A 16,374-nucleotide genomic window follows, 5' to 3' on the forward strand; every position below is an offset into this window, starting at 1 on the left:
GATAAAAGGTGCGAGCTTCGATTCGAGACGTTCGAGACGGGGCCTCAAGGTAAGACACGGCTCGGGCGATTAGACCTGCGACGCAATCACGCCCGCACCCGCTAACTTCCTTAGGGGCGGCGGGGGGGGGGGAGGAGGGGCGCTGACCATCAGCAACTCATCGCCCTCGCATTCGACTTGGCGCAGTCCCGACGCAGGAGCATCTGTCGGTGGCAAGCTGCAGTCTGTCTGTCTGTCTGCCCTGACCTGCGCCGCTCGCGCCGCCCTTTGCTGAAGTGGGCGGCTCGAGCTCTAATCAAGTCACCAGACAACTTCTTTTTTCACATCCTGTCAAAGCTGCCGATGGGCCTGTGTCAGCTTCGGTGTCAGACTCGCCTTACCGTGCCCTTTGCGCCTCGACGACGTAAGATGAGAGATGGGAATCCCCTCTATCTTGGTCGACGTGAGAATACGCACGAGCGCTCCTCGACACAAAGAGAAGGCGGAAAATCGAGAGTCGAGAGACAGGGCACACGGCAGGTGGCAGGGGGCAGCTGCCGCGCGGGATCGAAATTGAGACGCCTCCTTCCCTTCATATCCATCTCCGCCGCGCCACGCTTAAACGAGGCACCACTCAGCGGCAGCCAAGCAAGCAGACCCAAATCGGCATCCGCCAGCGCAGTGCGCAGCCGTGGGTCTGGTCTGGTCTGGTCTGGTCTAGCCTCGAGATGTGTGGCCCCCCTTGTCCTCGGTTTTTGCGGTCGAAGGTCCCAGACTCGGTACCACGATGACGGGACTCAACACTAGTGTACCCGAGAACGACGAACAGCGTGATCGATCGTTCGTCCGTTCGTCCTCACCTCTTCGTCACGCTCTCACAGTGCGCGCGGAAATTGATCGATGATCGAGATTACCGCCGCGCACGGCCGTTCGACCCTGGCAACGAAACGGACAAACAGAGAGTTGTCTTTAGCCGAAGAATACGATGCGAAGTCGGTGGGGATTCCTCGCTCTTGTCACTAATCATCGAAAGACTAAGAGAAAGGGCCCGAGACACGCACGTACGAGAGCAATGCCTGGACTGGCGGTGGTCAACACCGTCAGGCTGCGTAAGAGTACAGAGGGGGGGGGGGGAGAACAAAAAGAAAAGAAACAAAGCACGGCGGAGTCAGTCAGTCAGTCTGCGTCTGTGCCGCGTGCTTCGCCTCGGCCTCCGCTACACACACACACGCACACACGCACGCACACAAAGGCCCGATTCATCCGACCGACTCCGCCTGCTTCGCTGCATACGAGAGTGAGAGATAAGTGGCCGGCGACGATGATTCTGTGAGCGATACAAGGTCCGTTCGAGAGTCGATCCGCGGACAAAGCCGGGGGGGCGGGGCTTGCTGAATATAGATGAATTGTCACGTATGGTGCACGGTCTCCGGGTCACGAGGGCAGGGGCGTCAAGGCAATCGCGGCTACGCTACTACGATACGATGCGGCGCGATGCAATGCGGGGAAGAGACGGCGGGGTCCGGCGGGGTGCGCTTCAAGGTTTGTTTCTCCATCTCGCGATCTCGCAAGAGATTCAACCGTACGTGAAGGTGCACCGCAGAGAAGCTCTCCCTTGGTTTGGTTCCGTTTCATTTCGTTTCTTGCGTCACCGCTACCCAATATCGTTGCGGAGACGCGCGCCCGCGTGCCGGCACTCTGGACCACGGCAACGGTTCACTAAATCTAAGTGGTATTGTTTGGCATGCTATCCCCATCCCTCACCGCTTCACCCGCCGGCTTGCGCCATGAACCCCTCGGAATCTCCATCTGCTAAACTCAAATTCGCCTGCGTGCGCGCTCCTACCACTCCAATCTATCATCGCATACAAGTTTGACCTCCTTTGGCCCCTCGCAGCCGGCAACGGCATCGCGCAGATCGTTGAGCATCCCCGCCGGTCCACTACCGTAGACGCGCGTCGGTCGGCTCGTAGACGTCACGGATGAGACGAGGGAGGCGAGGTCGGGACGGCCCTCTGCGCGAGAGGCGGAAGATGATGATGACGCTGACGCCGAGCCCTTCTCTACGGCATCGGCGGCATGGTCGTCTCGTGTGACGAAGAGCTTGACCTCGACGCGCTTGCTGTCTCGCAGCGCCTGGACCTCCCCCTCGAGCCAACGGGCATCGCTGCGATGTCTGACGACCCACACGAGAACGAGTCGCCTCCCATCCTCAGCGTCATGAGCGAGGTGATGAAGCAGCACAGGCAGCACGAATGTGATGCCCGTACCGCCCGCAACGCAGAGCACATCGTGTTCCCCATTGCCGTCATCCTCAACGACGCTCTGCCCGTACGGCCCGCTAAGAATAACCGCCACGCGCTCATCCTTAATCACCTTACCTCGCTCGTCCTTCTCTCCCACCCTCCCCTTTCTCCCCCTCACCAACGAGGCAACCTTCTTCGTCTCCCCCCGCTTAGCCCTGAAGACGTAGCTTTGCGAGCCCGAGCCCGCCTCCGTGTACGGCTGGCAGACGGGCGTGAAAGGGTGTGACTGCCAAAGTGAGCATTCCGGGAAAGTGAGAAAGAAGTGTTGACCAGGCAACCAGGCTGCTGCTGGGTTGGAGTGATGCAAGTCTAGACGGACAATAGCGCTGTCGACTTCGTTTTCGAATATGCGAGCATGGGCCTTGAAGGTGGAAAAGCCGAACGTGGGGGGTGTGACCAATCCCTTCTCGCCCGACGCCGCGTCGCGGTGGTAGTAATGAATCATCCCCGTTCTCACCAGCCTGACAGCCCGGTCGAGCAGCCAGAGGACGAGGGACGGGATGAGGAAACATTCCAGCTGTTTCCAGTGGCCCCAGCAGCCGCCGATGAAGAGCATAGCGAGGAGATAGTGCGCCTTTCGAAATACCTCGTATCCCGTGCGTCTAATCACAAAGGGGAGGGCGGACACCCACAGCACCAGAAGCAGGCCCATTGCCACGAGCCCGTAGATGATGTACTTCTGCTTGACCCAAGCAGAACCGACGCTCGGTTGCGGTTGGTAGAGGCGTAGCTCGACGATACACCATCCGATGGTATGGAGGAGGGATTGGGCGAAAATGACGTGACCAAGCCAACGGTGCAGAAAGTTGAAGTGCTGATAGGGCACCCCTGTCACCAAGCTCAACACGCTTTCCCTGCTGGCGAGCAAAATACTAAAGGGCAGCAGAGCGAATGCCAACACGCCAAGTCGATCGCTCCATGGCCCGAGGCTGGAGCGCGTCTGATAGAGGCCCGGCTGTGCCTTTACGGGTGTTGTCCAGGTTTTGTAGGTGATGCCGAGGAATGTGAAGAGGGTGAGGTACCCGAGCAGGACGGCTAGGATGAGGAGCTGGAGGCGGGAAGCGTTGCCGAATATCGAAGGAAGAGGATTACGTTGCAGGAGGTGACGACGGGTGAAGGTGATGAGGGGAGATAGGAGGGGACGGCGTTGCGATGGTATGGGCCGCGTGCCATCCTCATCATCCGCTAGCCGGCCGTACGCTGGCCCTCCTGTGCTACTCCGGCTGCTCTGCCTCCATACCGCCCAGAGAAGTAGCACACCCGCTATGCTGGCCCAGAGGATCCCGACGTACAACATCCCGACATCATGGGCATGATACACGACATCGAGGTACTCGCAGCTACCCGCGTCATTCTTGCAGGGTAAGGCGCGCATCGCGTATCCCCAGTGTGGCTCGAGGGTCGCGGCATCGCTAAAGTTTTGAATGTGGCGAGGGTTGAGGGCCGCTAGGGACATGGTTGCGACAGTGTGGTGAGATGGGAGATGAGGGAGAGTGAGGGAGAGAGAGAGAGGAAGTTGCCAGCTGACTGTTATCGCTGACTTTTGAGTGTGACAAACAAGCGCCGCCGCCGCTGCTGCAATGAAGAGGAGGCGGGGGGTCCTTCGGCGCCTTTTCTCGGGTTGTATCCGATGAACCTGCCTGCTAAGTGTAGGAAGTCATGCGAACCAGATTTCGATCTCGAGAGGGGGAGCAGGCGTCTGTGTGTGGGATGAACGAAGCGAATGAAAGCGCGAATAGAGAGGCGCAGGCGCAGGTGCGGAGCCTTTTCTCGAGGTGGGTTTGGCGCGCCGGGCGACCTCCGTGAGGAACACGCCGAAGCCGCCCTAGCGCCGCCCTGGCGCTGCGCTGGTCTGCGAGCGTGTCGCTTCCTTCACTCGGAGCCTTTTTCGTCTCTGCGAGCGAGGCGGTCAGACCGACAACATCGATCGGGCCAAAGCGGCGGGCAGAGGGCGGGCGGGTGTCCAGACACGACACGATGAGAGGAGGCGTAGAGAGATAGTTGAGCGGTGAGATCTGGTATTGAGAAGGGCCCTCCGAATCTACTCTACTCTCGATCGATGACAAGAACAACAGAAATTGGGCGGCTCCCACGCCCCTCACCCACAACAAACAGTCAACTCATCCTTTCCCAGCGTACCCTTTGCGCTCTGCACCATCTCTGCCTCCCCCCCAACCGTAATACGCACCACCATCCAATCACAAAGGAATTTGCCCACCCCGCTCCCAATGATTATACTGAGGATAATGTACCCGTTGAAGTACATGGCGAGGAGCATGATAATGTAGGCCAAGCCGAAGGTGACGGCGTGGAGTAGGGCGCGGATCAGTTGCTGCAGTGGAGTGACACGGTAGGTGTAGGTGCGAGACGATTGGCCAGGATGACCCTCGGCGTCGTGCTGCTGCTGTTGCGTCGCAGGGGTAGTGGAGCTAGATGATGGCGTTTGCTGCGAGCAAGAAGGTACAGCACAACAGTCCGCATTCCCTGCCAAAGTCTGGATAGCTTCACGACTAGAATTGGAGCCGTTAGACTTGATGGAGCTGCCACTGCTCTCGACCGTCTGTCTCGGTCGCCCATTCTTCCAGATCGCGGCCGACGGAGCTCGGGCGACAGCGGCAGCAGCTTGGTACTGGCGCGAGATGAGCTCGTCGTACTCCCTTCCCAGTCGGCGAAAGAGCTCCAGACAGACGGCGAGGAGGGCCACACCTATGCATGAGGCGGCAAATGCCCCGCGGGTGGTGACGTGCCAGGACGAGGCGAGGAAGCCTGCGCATGCCGTGAGAGCGAGACGGGATGATCAGCGAGAGGGACGTGATGATGAGCATTAGGATGCGTCGTCTCACAAGCATCGATGGTGTACCAATTCCAGAGCATCTACGAGCGGAGGAGAACGGTCAGCTCAAGCCTTCCCTGCCTCTGCGTTGCTTCTGGCACGTTGAGATACCCACCGACACCTTACAGTCCCCGCTCCCCATGTGCATACCGTGTCCCATGTCCATATTCAACGACTAGTGTGAAGGCAGAAGTGGTGGTGGTGGTGGTGGTGGTGGTGGTGGTGATGATGACAGAGGTCAAGGATAGAGATGGTCAAGCCCTCTGTCTCTTAATCTCGACATCTCAAGTCTCGAACCCCGCCCACCCGAGAAAGTCTCCGAGGCGCCCCCAAAATGGCCACGTGGCATTCGTTGGCCGGGAACGCGAAGGGTCCGAGCGAGCGCTCCAAGCTGCATTGAAGCGAGAGCGGCGAGGAAAGGCCACGAGGGCCATGGGATTTGTGCGAGGCGAAGTTGAAGGGGGGACGAAAAGGCTACGAGAATGCTGCCGACTGAACGCAGCAGAGGGGGGTCCAGAAAGGCTCCGTGAGTACTGAGAGGTGCCGCCAAGCCGTGAAAAGGCACCGTTTCCAAGGGGGAAGGCCCCGAGGCGCCACGGTTGCGGTGCGCTGACTGCTCGATGCTCAATTGCCCTTCGTTGTCCAAGAAGGTTCCGTCATGGCGAGTTTTATCTACATTACATTCGTCGTCGCGAGTCGTTTCTAGCGGAATCCTGGTATCATCTCACTCCCCCTTGCCTTCACCCTTCGAATCCTCATCCCCAAACAATCTCCCCCTCACCTCACCCCAAGTCGGGGCTCCCTTCCCATTCCCCCTCTCTCCCTCCTCTCCATCTCCACCTCCATCTATCCCGCCCCCGTCGTCATCACATATCGCGCTAGTGGCCAAGACGAAATCAGCAAAAGCCTCAGAGCTCCAATACCCGGCGTGGGCTTGCAACATCTGCACGTACTCGAGCATGGCTGCGGGCACCAGCAGAGAGGGGGCAGGTTTTGGCAGGATGTACTGTTGGCGTCGGCGTGGGTGCGGGGAGAAGGTGGGGTGGGAGGGTCAGCCTCACTCTTCATCTTCGAGGATACAGTCGAGTTGGGAGAAGCGCGCCTGAGGGAGGGAGAGGGGGAGAGATGGAGGATAGAGGGTACTTACATCAATCCGACCAAGCGGGTTCAGAGCGAGAAAACGATCATGCGCCCTCTCTCGTCTAGTTGCGCTCAATTTGTGCTCGTCTTCGTGGTCCTCTCCGGTATCGCGTGCGGTAGTAGCCTTTCCCTCCTCCTCCCTGCCCTCGTCGCGCTCCTTTGCTCGATGTTGCGCAATCGTCTCGGCCTCTTCTTCTTCGACTTCGGGCTTCGTGGCATCATCACCAGCCAACCCGGGCTTGGTCTTGTCCTCCGCCTGCGGTTTGGCGTCTTGCATGGCCTCCTCCATCTCCTCAGCCAGCTGCGCGTCCGCTTCAACAGGTGCCGGTACTGGAGGGGGAGGGTAGGACGTCTTGCCCGCGTGCTCCACCTCTGTTGGATCACTTGGCCCAGGCGTAGCCTCTTCCCCACCCTCGCTACCAGCAGCAGCAGCAGGTTGAGCCTGAGCCGTCGTCGTCGTCGTCGTGCCGGTCAGCTTACTCTGAGCAAACTTGGCAGCCCACTGCTGCGCCTTGAGTGAGGCCGTCGCGGTCGTAACTGCATCTAGACCAAGCCCGTCCTTGCCTTTGCTCAGCAGGCCAGAGGCACCACTCTTGCGCTTCGCCTTCTTGTTGGTGGGCACCTCGCCCAGGTCGGCAGGAGGGGTAGTAGGGCTCGAAGCCCCACTCGCCGCCTTGTCCTGCGCAGCCACGGCAGTACTACTTTCTGTTGTTCTTCCCCAACTCGCAAAAAATCCGCTCGACCCCGATGGCCCTTCTCTTCCTCCTCCTGCTCCCGCCTTCTCCCCCCTGTTCACTCTACTTGACGCCACCGTCTTGGCCCCTTTCAGTCCGCCCAATATGGCCTCCACCACCCTATCCACTTGTACAGGTCCAGCGCGCTCACGGGCGTAGTGACGATCCACGCACCCGTTGAGATGCGTGCCAATCGGGTCCGTGGAGTGGAGTACGTTCCAGATCGAGGAGACGGGGAGAGATCCCCAAGTGGGGCGATCTAGCGAGGAGGAGGAGGAAGAGGAGGGCTTACCCTCCCCCTCATCGGGAGCGTCGTGCCCGCGCCCGCGCCCGTGCCTACGCCGTGCACCTAGCTGTCTCGACTCCAAGTAGAAGAAAAGGGCAGCGGGTGATCCACAAAAGTAGAGATTGCGTACATCGAATGCGAGGTGTTTGCACGTCGTAATCTCTTCCAGCCCGCGCTTACCCTCCCCTACTGTGCTGGGCTGCGCACTAAGCACATCAACGGCAATTGCGCAGCCGAGTGAATGGCAGATAAGGGAGACTTTCCCCCCCTTCTTCTTGGTCGAGGAGGAAGGATTGAAGCCAGGGTTACGCTGTAGGAAAAGGGCATAAGCTCGATTAGTTGCTGCGATGCAGCGTCGGAGGACTTCGGCCTTGTGGTGGGAGAGGTAGAGGGGTATATCCAGGAGTAGGTTCTTGGTGATCTGTCGAGCGAGAGGGATGGAGGAAGGGGGACCAAAGATGTCCTCCAGCTGTGGTGGCTCCCCCTCTTCCTCTTCTTCCTCACCCTCGCCTTCTTGCCCACCGCCGCCGCGTCTCCCCGGCTTGAAATCATTCAACGTCGTCCTCCAATCAATGGGCACGAGGACTAATCTCTTCCCCCTCGTCAACTTAGCCATGCCTTCCCCACCTACATGGGCTGGAGGAGGCGCGTGTGCACGTTTGCGCAGAAGAGACTTGAAGGAATTGACCGCGAGGCTAAACTCGAGGGACTTCCATTCCTCGGCCAACTTCTGGCCTATGCCGTGCCAGCAGAAGACGAGCTCCACTTCCTCGCTCTCGGCCTCGCGTTCCAAGGCTAGCTCGTGGGCTTCCTCGTCGTCCGAATCGTCGGAGGTTACGTCCACCTCGGAGTCGCGGTCGGCAGGGGGAAGGTCTTGCGTATGCCGCTGAGCCTCTTTGAACGAAGCGGCTACGGCGTCTTGTTGGGCCTTGGTGGTGGAGGACCACGAGTTGAACTTGGAGGTGAGGGACGTCCAGATGTCCGTCGATGACTGCTGGGTATCGGAGCTCTCCCGTCCCGCCTTGGCCGCCGCCCCCTCATCTGTCTCCGTCTTCTCTCCCTGCTGCTGCTGCTCACCCCCCTCGAGCGCCTTGCTCCCCTTGACAGGCGTCGAAGTCTGAGAAGCCTCTCCCGTCCCTGCCCCTCCTCGGTTGTGCTTCCCCTTTTGCTTCTTCCCACTTCCACCACTACTCACATCCCCCCTCCTAGCCTTGAGCAACTTCTGTACCTGATCATACCCTCGCACAACGACTGTCCCACCACCGTGCTCCCCCGCCCATGCGGTGAGCAACGTCTTGGCGAGGCGGGTAGACATGCCCTCGGTATAGATGCGGGCCAAGTGCGAGCCGGAGAAGATGACATAGCTGCTCTTGAGGGTGGTGAGGCGACAGATGAGCTTCTCCTGCGTATGACACCACAGCAGTCGCGGTGGGGGGTGAGTTCGCCTGTCAGCATTGAAGCGGCGCAGAGTAGCATACATCCAGCTCCTCTACTTGAGCTCGCACACTCACCTCGCCCTCTGCCCCAATACTGGCGCTAGCCTTCAACTCATCCGCATACGCGCTCGTCCAAGGCCCTATCTTGGCGTAATGCTCCTCTAGCTCCCTAGACAGTTCGGCGGGGCAAGGTGCCAACCTACTGGACTCGAAGAACCATTCGCCCCTCCGTACCTCGACTCGCGGTCCACGCCAGAAGACGGGGTGCATGCCCGGCGTGGTGGGCGAGAAGGAGGAGGAGGAAGAGGAGGGGGGTGAGGAGCGGACGTCTACTTCGAATAATCGATCTTCCCCCACAGGGACGCGCCAGGAGGGAAGTGGTTGAGTAGGATCAGCAGGTGGGAGATCGAAGTGGTTCTGCCCCTCCTTCTCTCCCTTGCCCTCTTGCTCTTGCTCATGCTCAGCCTCTACCTTCCCCTCTCTAACCTCCCCCCTCCATTCCCCCCACCCCTTCTCAATCCTCCCCGAATCCCCCAAACCAAAAGTGGCCCACCCCTTTCCCTTCCCCTCGGCGAACAACCATCGCGGTTTCAAGCGAGGGGCTGCTGCCTGTTCGAGCGTAGGGATCGAGGCGGAACGAAGGAAGGCTTGACGACGGGCGTTGCCTGCCGAGGTGGGGGCTGGGGAAGAGGTGCCGGTGCCCGGGAGTGAGGGCGGGGAAGGGTCCGCATTCCCTGCCGCATCTTTGAGGTTTTCGCTGGTGGCCATGGGTGGGAAAACCCGGGGCGAGAAGAGTGGGGAGGGGGGAAAGGAGGGATTGGTTGATCGTGGACGGGGAGCAATCGAGTTCAGGAGAGGAAAACGTTAAGCGTCAAGCGTGAAGCGTGAAACGCAGTAAAGGCGGCTCAGGGCTCAGCCTCAGGCCTCAGTCCGCCCTGATTGAGGCTCAAAGTGGAGACTAGGGCGGAGAGCCGCGTTGGCTCGCGTTTGGCAACAGCAAAGGCAACGCCGAGCAGCAGGGCATCGATGAGCGAGGCAGAGGGAGCTCTCGATCAAGGAGGCTACGAACAGACGCACGCATAGCATATAGTCAGCTACGAGAAAGCCCCCACCTCTCCCACTCCTCGCTGCAAGTTAGCGGTGAAATAGATGCCATTGAGATTCTCCTCTCCTCCTTCGCCACTCCCCATCTCCCCTCGCTCCTCACCCCTTACACTCCCCACCTACTGTCCCCCCTGACCCTGCATGTTTAGCAATACACTCGACCCCCCATGCGGAAGGTACGTGACGTTCCTACTCTGAGCAAGCTCCTGTGCCACACTCCTAGCCGTCTCGATCCTCCTCAACGTCAACAACCCATCCCCTGCACTACTCAATGCCTTACTAATAAGCGCAGCAGCCTCCGCCTCTCCCTCAGCCCTAACCACTGCAGCTTGACGTTCCTGTTCTGCTTGTTCTACAACAAATCGAGCCCTCTCCGCCTCCTGTTGAGCAATCTGTTTACGCTCTACGGCGCGGGTGAACTCGCTGCCAAAGGTGAGGTGGGTCAAAGCCAGGTCCTCCAAAAGGATACCGAACTCGCTGGCTCGAGCTACGAGTTGAGTACGAATTTGAGATGAGGCCACTTCGCGTGAAGTGATGAGTTCAGAGGCGTCGAATTGAGCTACGACGGATTTGAGGACCTCGTTGGCGATACTGGGGAGAATACCTGGTGTGGGCGACGCGGAGGAGGAGGGGGAAAGGATAGGTGTCAGGTACGCTCAAGACTACATTGCTGAGCAACCTTGCCCTCTCGTGTTCGCTAACTCACGCTCATCATAATCCAACCCATAGTTGCTATAGATCCTAGGCAAAGCCTTCACATCCGGCCTACTCAACACCCTCAACGTGAGGCTGACCTGTTGCAAATCCTTACTTCCCGTCTGCGTAGTGATCGTCCTAGGCCTAACTCGAATATCCATAGGGATGGCTCTCTGAATCCCCGGCATGAGCAAGTGAGTCCCCTCTCCCACAACCGTATCGCGTACTCCGGAGAAACGGTCGAATATGACGACTCGTTTACCACCATCGACGTCGTAGATGGCGGGTTGGAGGGCTACGAAGCCTACACCGAGGGGGACGGCTAGGCGGTTCAGGAGGGAGGGGAGGGCGGACATGATGGTTGCGAAGTGGGGGAGATGAGGTGAGATGAGATGAGATGAGATGAGAGCCGAGGCGAGTGAACATCGCTCAGCCTGTCTCGTTCGCTGACCGAAGCGCCGCCTGTCCGCCTGGAGCCACGTGGCGAGCCGGCAGCCAGAGGCGGGCGAGGCAGCGTGCTCGCTCGTACTCACTGCTTCGCTCAGATGCACTCAGTCAAGCCCTCATGCTTATCATGCGCAGGCATTCGTTCTCACAAATCTGTATCACATTGTCACGCTCGCTACCGCCCCCCATTTTACACCTCACATCCACCTACTGAGCCGCGGCAGCCGCAGCCGTCGGTGCAGTCCTCGCGCCAGCTGCTCCCCACGCAGGCTTCCCCGTGCCCGTCGTACCATTGACCGCGGTCGCTGCTGCTGCTCCTCCAGTCTTGCCTTGCTGCTGCTCAGTCTTGCCCGGCTCGCCCGCCTGCACAGGAGCAGCGATAGGCAGTGCCTTCCCCTGGATACTCCCCAGCACATCCGCCATCCTAACGCTGTTCCTCCTAAACCACTCAGCATAACGTCTCCCAACCCTACTCTCACGAATATGCACCATGCTCCCCTCAATGGCAAAGTCCAAATCGCTCGTGTTGACCACCTCCACCCCGGGACCATCGAGGAGGCTACCCTCCCCACTAGCCCAAACAGGGGAGCGCGTACTGCTCTTGAGCAGCATGAGCGTCTCGGTAAGTTCCTCTTCGTCCACCCCAAGGAACGAAGCGAGCCTATCCGTACCCAATGTGGTGAAGAGGCGCAAAAAGGAGCGAATGTGAGCATTACTCAGCTGAGCACGCGCAGAGGAGAGGAAGAGGCGCAGCTGATGTTGCGCAGGGTCGCCCATGCTGGGCTGGCGCACGTAGGCCTCGAGCTGCTCGGCGTCGTGGTAAGGGGGCGAGTTGGAGGTGATGAACTTTGGGCAGGCATAGAGGAAGAGCTCCTCGAAGGCAGAGAGGGCTTCCGTGCCGCTGGCTTGGTCCGAGGCGGAGGCGGAGGAGGACGATGAGCCAGAGCCAGAGATGGCCCCACCGGCACCCCGCGACATGCGAGCGTACTGCTCGCCGTACTTGTCTCGCATCGTGTTCTGAATGTTCTCGTCCAGGCGCGTGGGGCAGAGAGCGCACGCGATGGCCAGGAGGGCGTACATGCGGTCGACGGTCTTGTTGATCTGGTCGTACTGGTAGGAGCGAGTGTGGTACTGTCGAAGCCGCATGGTGAAGACGAGGATGTGCGTGAAGCTCTTGATGGCGTCGGCGTAGCGGCCTAGCATTAGGTAGGCGAAGCCCACGTAGTAGTAGGCCGTTACGTGGCAGGCAGTCACGCGGTTGATGAGGCCGAGCGACGACGACGAGGAAGACGACTTTTTGCCTAGGTCGAGGTGGTCGAGCATTTGGAGCGCGAGGGTGTAGTCGCCGAGGAGGACGTGCACACGGAGCAGGCCGATGATGGAGAAGTAGCCCTGCGCGAGCGAGTGAGGAGAGGCGGGGAGCGTTGGTCAGTCTGTGGATCAGAGAGGGAGAGACAGGCCTCAGTCCTGCTTGCTGGCTGCGCGCACTCACCAGCATCTTGTAAAGAGGCTTTGACCCAAACTCTCCCGCGACCTCATCCGGATCTCTCCCCTCCTGCATCGCGACGAGCTGCTCGGTGATCCTCGACTTCTGAATGAGCGAGTACAGCACGTTCAAGACGGAGTAGGAGCTCCAAACACCGCCGTCCTGGAGCAATTGCAGCTCATCCTCCGTCTTGCTCCCTGCGCGGTTGCGCCACTGCGAGTAGGACTGGAACTGGTAGATGAACTCGTCGACGATATCCCACAGCCACTGCGGGGGCAGCTCCAAGGCGACTGGACCGTCCGAGTTGAGTACGTGGTTGAAGAAATCACAGTACGAGTCGTACGAGGAGAAGCGATCTTCGCCGTCTGGGGAGAGGCGCGAGTACACGTGACGGAACCAGAGCTCGCGGTAGAGCATGAGGAATTTGGAGTCGTTATTTACGAGGGGTGCCTGGCGTGGAGCGAAAGACGCAAAGGGTAGGGGAAAGTCGTTGTCATCAGCAGACTGCGTACTAGCATATACTCTGCCTTCTCGCCGGGCACGCCCCGCGCACAGGCTACTCACGATAACCTCAGCCTCGGGCCACTCGCTCCTCTGATAGAACTTCTCCGTCAACCTATTCCAGCTCCCCTCATAGGCACTGCTGATCTCCCCAAGATTGTTCCCTTGAACAGCCTGCCAGAAGAGGACGATGTACTTCCTCACCTGCTCAGGCACGGCAGCCAGCGCGGCTGCGGCCTGCTGCTGTTGCTGTTGCTGCTGCGCCTCGTGCAGCTGAGCCTCGTCCGCCGTCGTGCTAGTCGTAGTAGTAGCGGTGTTGGTGGCGGCGGCGGTGGGAAAGTCAGGAATCAAGTCGTCCTCCTCGCCAAAGTCGGAGAGGGAGTCGGAGCCTACTCCTTGACCTGAGTAGTATTGGCGAGACGTGTCGCCTGCTTCACCGCCGTACGGCTGATGAGCGCCGCTGCGCTGCTGCAGCTGCGGGTTGGTCGATGCCATGGTGGGATGGGATGAAATGTCGAGAGGGAGGGAAGGCAATGATTGCGGTTGCTGCGAGCAGCGAGCAGCTCGAACAACGACGGGCGGCCTCGTCGTCTTCTCGCTCCCGCTCTCCGCGCAAGACCACGTGGCAGCACTTCTTCTCGCGCGCGCGGCGGGCAGGCGGGGAGGCCGAGCCACGCACGCACACGAAGGGCCAGGGAGAGGGAGAGCGTCACGGTGGAGCTTGCGAATCGTAGCTGGTCCCAGCAATTGAAACGAGGATGGTGATGCTGAAATGTGTATTGTAAAACAAGTGTACGTGAGATGCGAGATGCGAGATGCGAGATGCGAGATGCGAGTGCGAGAATGTACGACGAGGAGAATATAAGACATATGAAGTGTGCGTGCAAGAGGCGAATGCGAAAAGTCTACCGTCACTACTACTACTACTACTACCACGTCTCACCATCAATCTAACCGGGTATCTAAAAAATCAAACCACGCCCCACCCCCTTTCTCACCCCTCCTCCTCCCGCGCGGCTCACCCATACCTCGCAAGGGCGATCTGCAACCTCTGTCCCCCCATGCCGCACTGCGGTAGAGCCACCCTAGGTGGCAAAGGCGCGGCGGGGGAGAAGACTTGATGTTGATCCTCAAAGTCTGCCCTGGTGGGGAAGACGGGAAAGTACGCACACACGTTGACGTGTCCTCCGCCTGGGGTGCGCACGCCGGATTCACCAACGCCGCCGTAATGCGGGGAAGCGTAGTGGTGGTGGCGCTGGTGGTGGTGGTGGAGGCGGGAAGCAGCGTTGTCCCCCTCCTCATCCTCCTCCTCATCGCTGGACTCGTCCCCATCCATACTGCGATGCGAAGCCTGACGCCTATAGCGCCTCGGCGGGGGTGGGGCGAGTTTGAACCCCCTCATCACCTGCGGAACAGCGTCCGCCGAATTGCTCCTCGCGGCAGCCGCCATCTTACGGCGTTCACGACGATAGTCCTCGTACAGCCGCTGTAGGGAGAGCTGATAGTCCTCGTCCTCCGTACTGCGATTCGCTGCAGGGTCAGAACAGCGACGCGGCCCATACGGCTGCTGCTGCTGCGCGGCATAGTTGTCGTCTGCGTACGAGGCTGTCATCGCCGCCTCGCGTCTTGCCTGCTTGACCAGGGCGCGTGCCTTTGCTTGGTCAACTATATTGCTGCAACGCGCGCACACACGCTCGCGGACGACGTAGCGCCCGTCGGCTAGGATGGTCATGCGGGAGGAGACGGCGTCGGTGGTAGTGGAGGACGAGGACGACGACGAGGAGAAGCGCGAGGAAGGGCCAGCCATGGCTGCCGCGAGGGCTGCGGCTACGTTTTGCTTGCGGGGCAGGGAGAGGGAAACCGAGGGGGGACGATCCATGTCGTCCATGCTGTGGTGCAGTGAGGCAGAGGGGAACGCTCCGTCGTGGCTGCTCATCTCTGGGCTTGTGGTGCCGGTTCGAGCAACCCCGTGGTGACGGAGGGACTCGGCGAGGTTGCTGCTCCCGGACAGGTTGGATGAGCCCGCCGATCCTGCCGAGTCGATGGAGCCTACAGCGCTGCTCGCGGGGGCGGGGCCGGTGCGGCCGACATTGTTGCTGGCCTTGGCCGCCTCGCTTGCGAGGTACTGGGAGAGGCAGGCGGAGGCTGAGCGCACGACTGGCGTGGGTGCAAGGGTAGGCTCTTGCACAGCTGCCGCCGTGGCGTAGTCTGGCTCCTCGCCGGCCTGAGGAGGCGTTGGCGCCGGCGCATCCTCACTATCGAGGATCAACGTCGCGAACTCCTTGCTGTGTTCGTTACAGAAACAGTTTCCACACCTCCAGCAGTGATTGCGCCTATTGATCTTGATGCTGCCCCACAACGCCGAGGTCGTCCCGCCGCCGCTGCTCTCACTACTCTTTGCCGTCGAGGCTCCCGATGGCAGACGATACCCGGCGAGGAAAGCACCAAACTCCTTTTGGCACGACCCACTCCCCAAGAAGAGGTGGTCGCACGACGTCGAATCGCTCTCCGGTTTCCAGAGGGAGCGGGGCATCGTCGTAGCGACTCGCCGCCAGCGAGAGGCAGAGCCGCGCGTCATGGAGCGGACATCCTCCATGAGCTTCGAGAGCTCGTCGACGTTGTCCACCGACGTGGTGCGGGAGCGCTGCCCGTGGCCGTGGCCGTGCCAGGAGGGCGTGGCGCCCGAAGAGGAGGCGGCGGAGGAGCGTGATGGACCGGCTGGGCGGGGAGAGAAGTAGTCGCTTGCTTCTGCGTCGAAGCGTTGCGCGGGGGAGGAGGGACGAAGATACCCCATTAAGGCTCGCGAGGCTGTTTGCGGTTGAGGCTTGGAGAATTCAGCCACTACGAGGGTGTGTGAGCGTGATGCGGGTGGTTAGTAAGACGAGGCGAGGTACGCACAGCATGCTCTACTCACTAACTCCATGGCAGGGCATGGCAAAGTCGGTCATGGCGGCGGTGGTGGTGAAGAGGACAGAAAGTCTACGGCGGTGTACGCAGGGTAGCGGGTCGAGGCCACTTTGGCTCCGGTCGAAGATGTGCGAGGACCCGTCCACCGGGATCGAATTGCGGGCGCGGGTGCGGGTGCGGGCGCTACGCGGTGGTTGATTGAAAGCGGGTGCAGAGAAAAGATCTCCGATATTTGAGTGAGATCGATGGCTGACCGTTGGTTCCGTGCAACGTCTAGGCAGATGCCATTGAACGAAAGCGTGGAGATGGTGATGGTGGAGAAGAGAGAGAGATGAGGACGAACCTTGCCACGACCTTGACTTGGGGTTGCTCAGCAATAACAGCCTTCAGGCCTATGAAGCATCGTCGCGCATCGTCCAGCGTAGCCTTATTTCAAAGGGCACCTCTGCGTGAGCCGCCAGAGACAGAGTAGCCGGAGGATTGTCCTCGGGAAAGCCGGGCGCTGTTCCAAAGGGCAGG

At 60.1% G+C, this 16,374-nt stretch overlaps 6 protein-coding genes across 6 annotated transcripts; all 6 read right to left on the reverse strand.

Annotated features, from left to right (window-relative positions):
* Positions 1–1,689: 1,689 nt before the first annotated feature.
* BDZ90DRAFT_231641 (hypothetical protein) lies at positions 1,690–3,998 on the reverse strand. Its single transcript, XM_025505938.1, has one exon. The coding sequence runs from the start codon at positions 3,739–3,741 to the stop codon at positions 1,822–1,824; it is 1,920 nt and encodes a 639-aa protein (XP_025363288.1). The 5' UTR covers positions 3,742–3,998; the 3' UTR covers positions 1,690–1,821.
* A 270-nt stretch (positions 3,999–4,268) lies between these two features.
* BDZ90DRAFT_231642 (Ctr copper transporter) lies at positions 4,269–5,364 on the reverse strand. Its single transcript, XM_025505939.1, has 3 exons — positions 5,234–5,364; positions 5,129–5,159; positions 4,269–5,051 (listed from the first exon to the last, which is right to left on the reverse strand). Exons 1-3 carry the CDS (start codon positions 5,282–5,284, stop codon positions 4,384–4,386), a joined length of 750 nt encoding a protein of 249 aa, XP_025363289.1. The 5' UTR covers positions 5,285–5,364; the 3' UTR covers positions 4,269–4,383.
* A 384-nt stretch (positions 5,365–5,748) lies between these two features.
* Positions 5,749–9,599, reverse strand: BDZ90DRAFT_154885 (hypothetical protein). Its single transcript, XM_025503567.1, has 3 exons — positions 8,790–9,599; positions 6,266–8,680; positions 5,749–6,124 (listed from the first exon to the last, which is right to left on the reverse strand). Exons 1-3 carry the CDS (start codon positions 9,480–9,482, stop codon positions 5,843–5,845), a joined length of 3,390 nt encoding a protein of 1,129 aa, XP_025363290.1. The 5' UTR covers positions 9,483–9,599; the 3' UTR covers positions 5,749–5,842.
* A 338-nt stretch (positions 9,600–9,937) lies between these two features.
* Positions 9,938–10,870, reverse strand: BDZ90DRAFT_251353 (hypothetical protein; the record flags this gene model as incomplete). Its single annotated transcript, XM_025507730.1, has 2 exons — positions 9,938–10,422; positions 10,525–10,870. 2 exons carry the CDS (start codon positions 10,868–10,870, stop codon positions 9,938–9,940), a joined length of 831 nt encoding a protein of 276 aa, XP_025363291.1.
* A 298-nt stretch (positions 10,871–11,168) lies between these two features.
* BDZ90DRAFT_279021 (hypothetical protein) lies at positions 11,169–13,494 on the reverse strand (the record flags this gene model as incomplete). The annotated part of the gene is made up of 3 exons (XM_025509141.1): positions 13,012–13,494; positions 12,454–12,897; positions 11,169–12,353 (listed from the first exon to the last, which is right to left on the reverse strand). The coding sequence occupies exons 1-3, from the start codon at positions 13,441–13,443 to the stop codon at positions 11,169–11,171; spliced, it is 2,061 nt and encodes a 686-aa protein (XP_025363292.1). The 5' UTR covers positions 13,444–13,494.
* Positions 13,495–13,704: 210 nt separating this feature from the next.
* Positions 13,705–16,350, reverse strand: BDZ90DRAFT_279022 (hypothetical protein). Its single transcript, XM_025509142.1, has 2 exons — positions 15,863–16,350; positions 13,705–15,789 (listed from the first exon to the last, which is right to left on the reverse strand). The coding sequence occupies exons 1-2, from the start codon at positions 15,894–15,896 to the stop codon at positions 13,967–13,969; spliced, it is 1,857 nt and encodes a 618-aa protein (XP_025363293.1). The 5' UTR covers positions 15,897–16,350; the 3' UTR covers positions 13,705–13,966.
* Between the last annotated feature and the right edge of the window lie 24 nt (positions 16,351–16,374).

This window comes from Jaminaea rosea (assembly GCF_003144245.1).
Source record: "Jaminaea rosea strain MCA 5214 unplaced genomic scaffold BDZ90scaffold_4, whole genome shotgun sequence".
Classification (NCBI taxonomy): domain Eukaryota; kingdom Fungi; phylum Basidiomycota; class Exobasidiomycetes; order Microstromatales; genus Jaminaea; species Jaminaea rosea.

Coding starts and splice junctions, on each gene's coding strand:
- BDZ90DRAFT_231641 (XM_025505938.1), bottom strand. CDS start 3,741: ATGTCCCTAGCGGCCCTCAACCCTCGCCACATTCAAAACTTTAGCGAT.
- BDZ90DRAFT_231642 (XM_025505939.1), bottom strand. CDS start 5,284: ATGGACATGGGACACGGTATGCACATGGGGAGCGGGGACTGTAAGGTG. Junction 5,160..5,233: donor GCGGGGACTGTAAGGTGTCG/GTGGGTATCTCA, acceptor CTCCGCTCGTAG/ATGCTCTGGAATTGGTACAC. Junction 5,052..5,128: donor TTGGTACACCATCGATGCTT/GTGAGACGACGC, acceptor CGGCATGCGCAG/GCTTCCTCGCCTCGTCCTGG.
- BDZ90DRAFT_154885 (XM_025503567.1), bottom strand. CDS start 9,482: ATGGCCACCAGCGAAAACCTCAAAGATGCGGCAGGGAATGCGGACCCT. Junction 8,681..8,789: donor GTATTGGGGCAGAGGGCGAG/GTGAGTGTGCGA, acceptor TGTCATACGCAG/GAGAAGCTCATCTGTCGCCT. Junction 6,125..6,265: donor ACCCGCTTGGTCGGATTGAT/GTAAGTACCCTC, acceptor CGACGCCAACAG/TACATCCTGCCAAAACCTGC.
- BDZ90DRAFT_279022 (XM_025509142.1), bottom strand. CDS start 15,896: ATGACCGACTTTGCCATGCCCTGCCATGGAGTTA. Junction 15,790..15,862: donor CATGCCCTGCCATGGAGTTA/GTGAGTAGAGCA, acceptor ACACCCTCGTAG/TGGCTGAATTCTCCAAGCCT.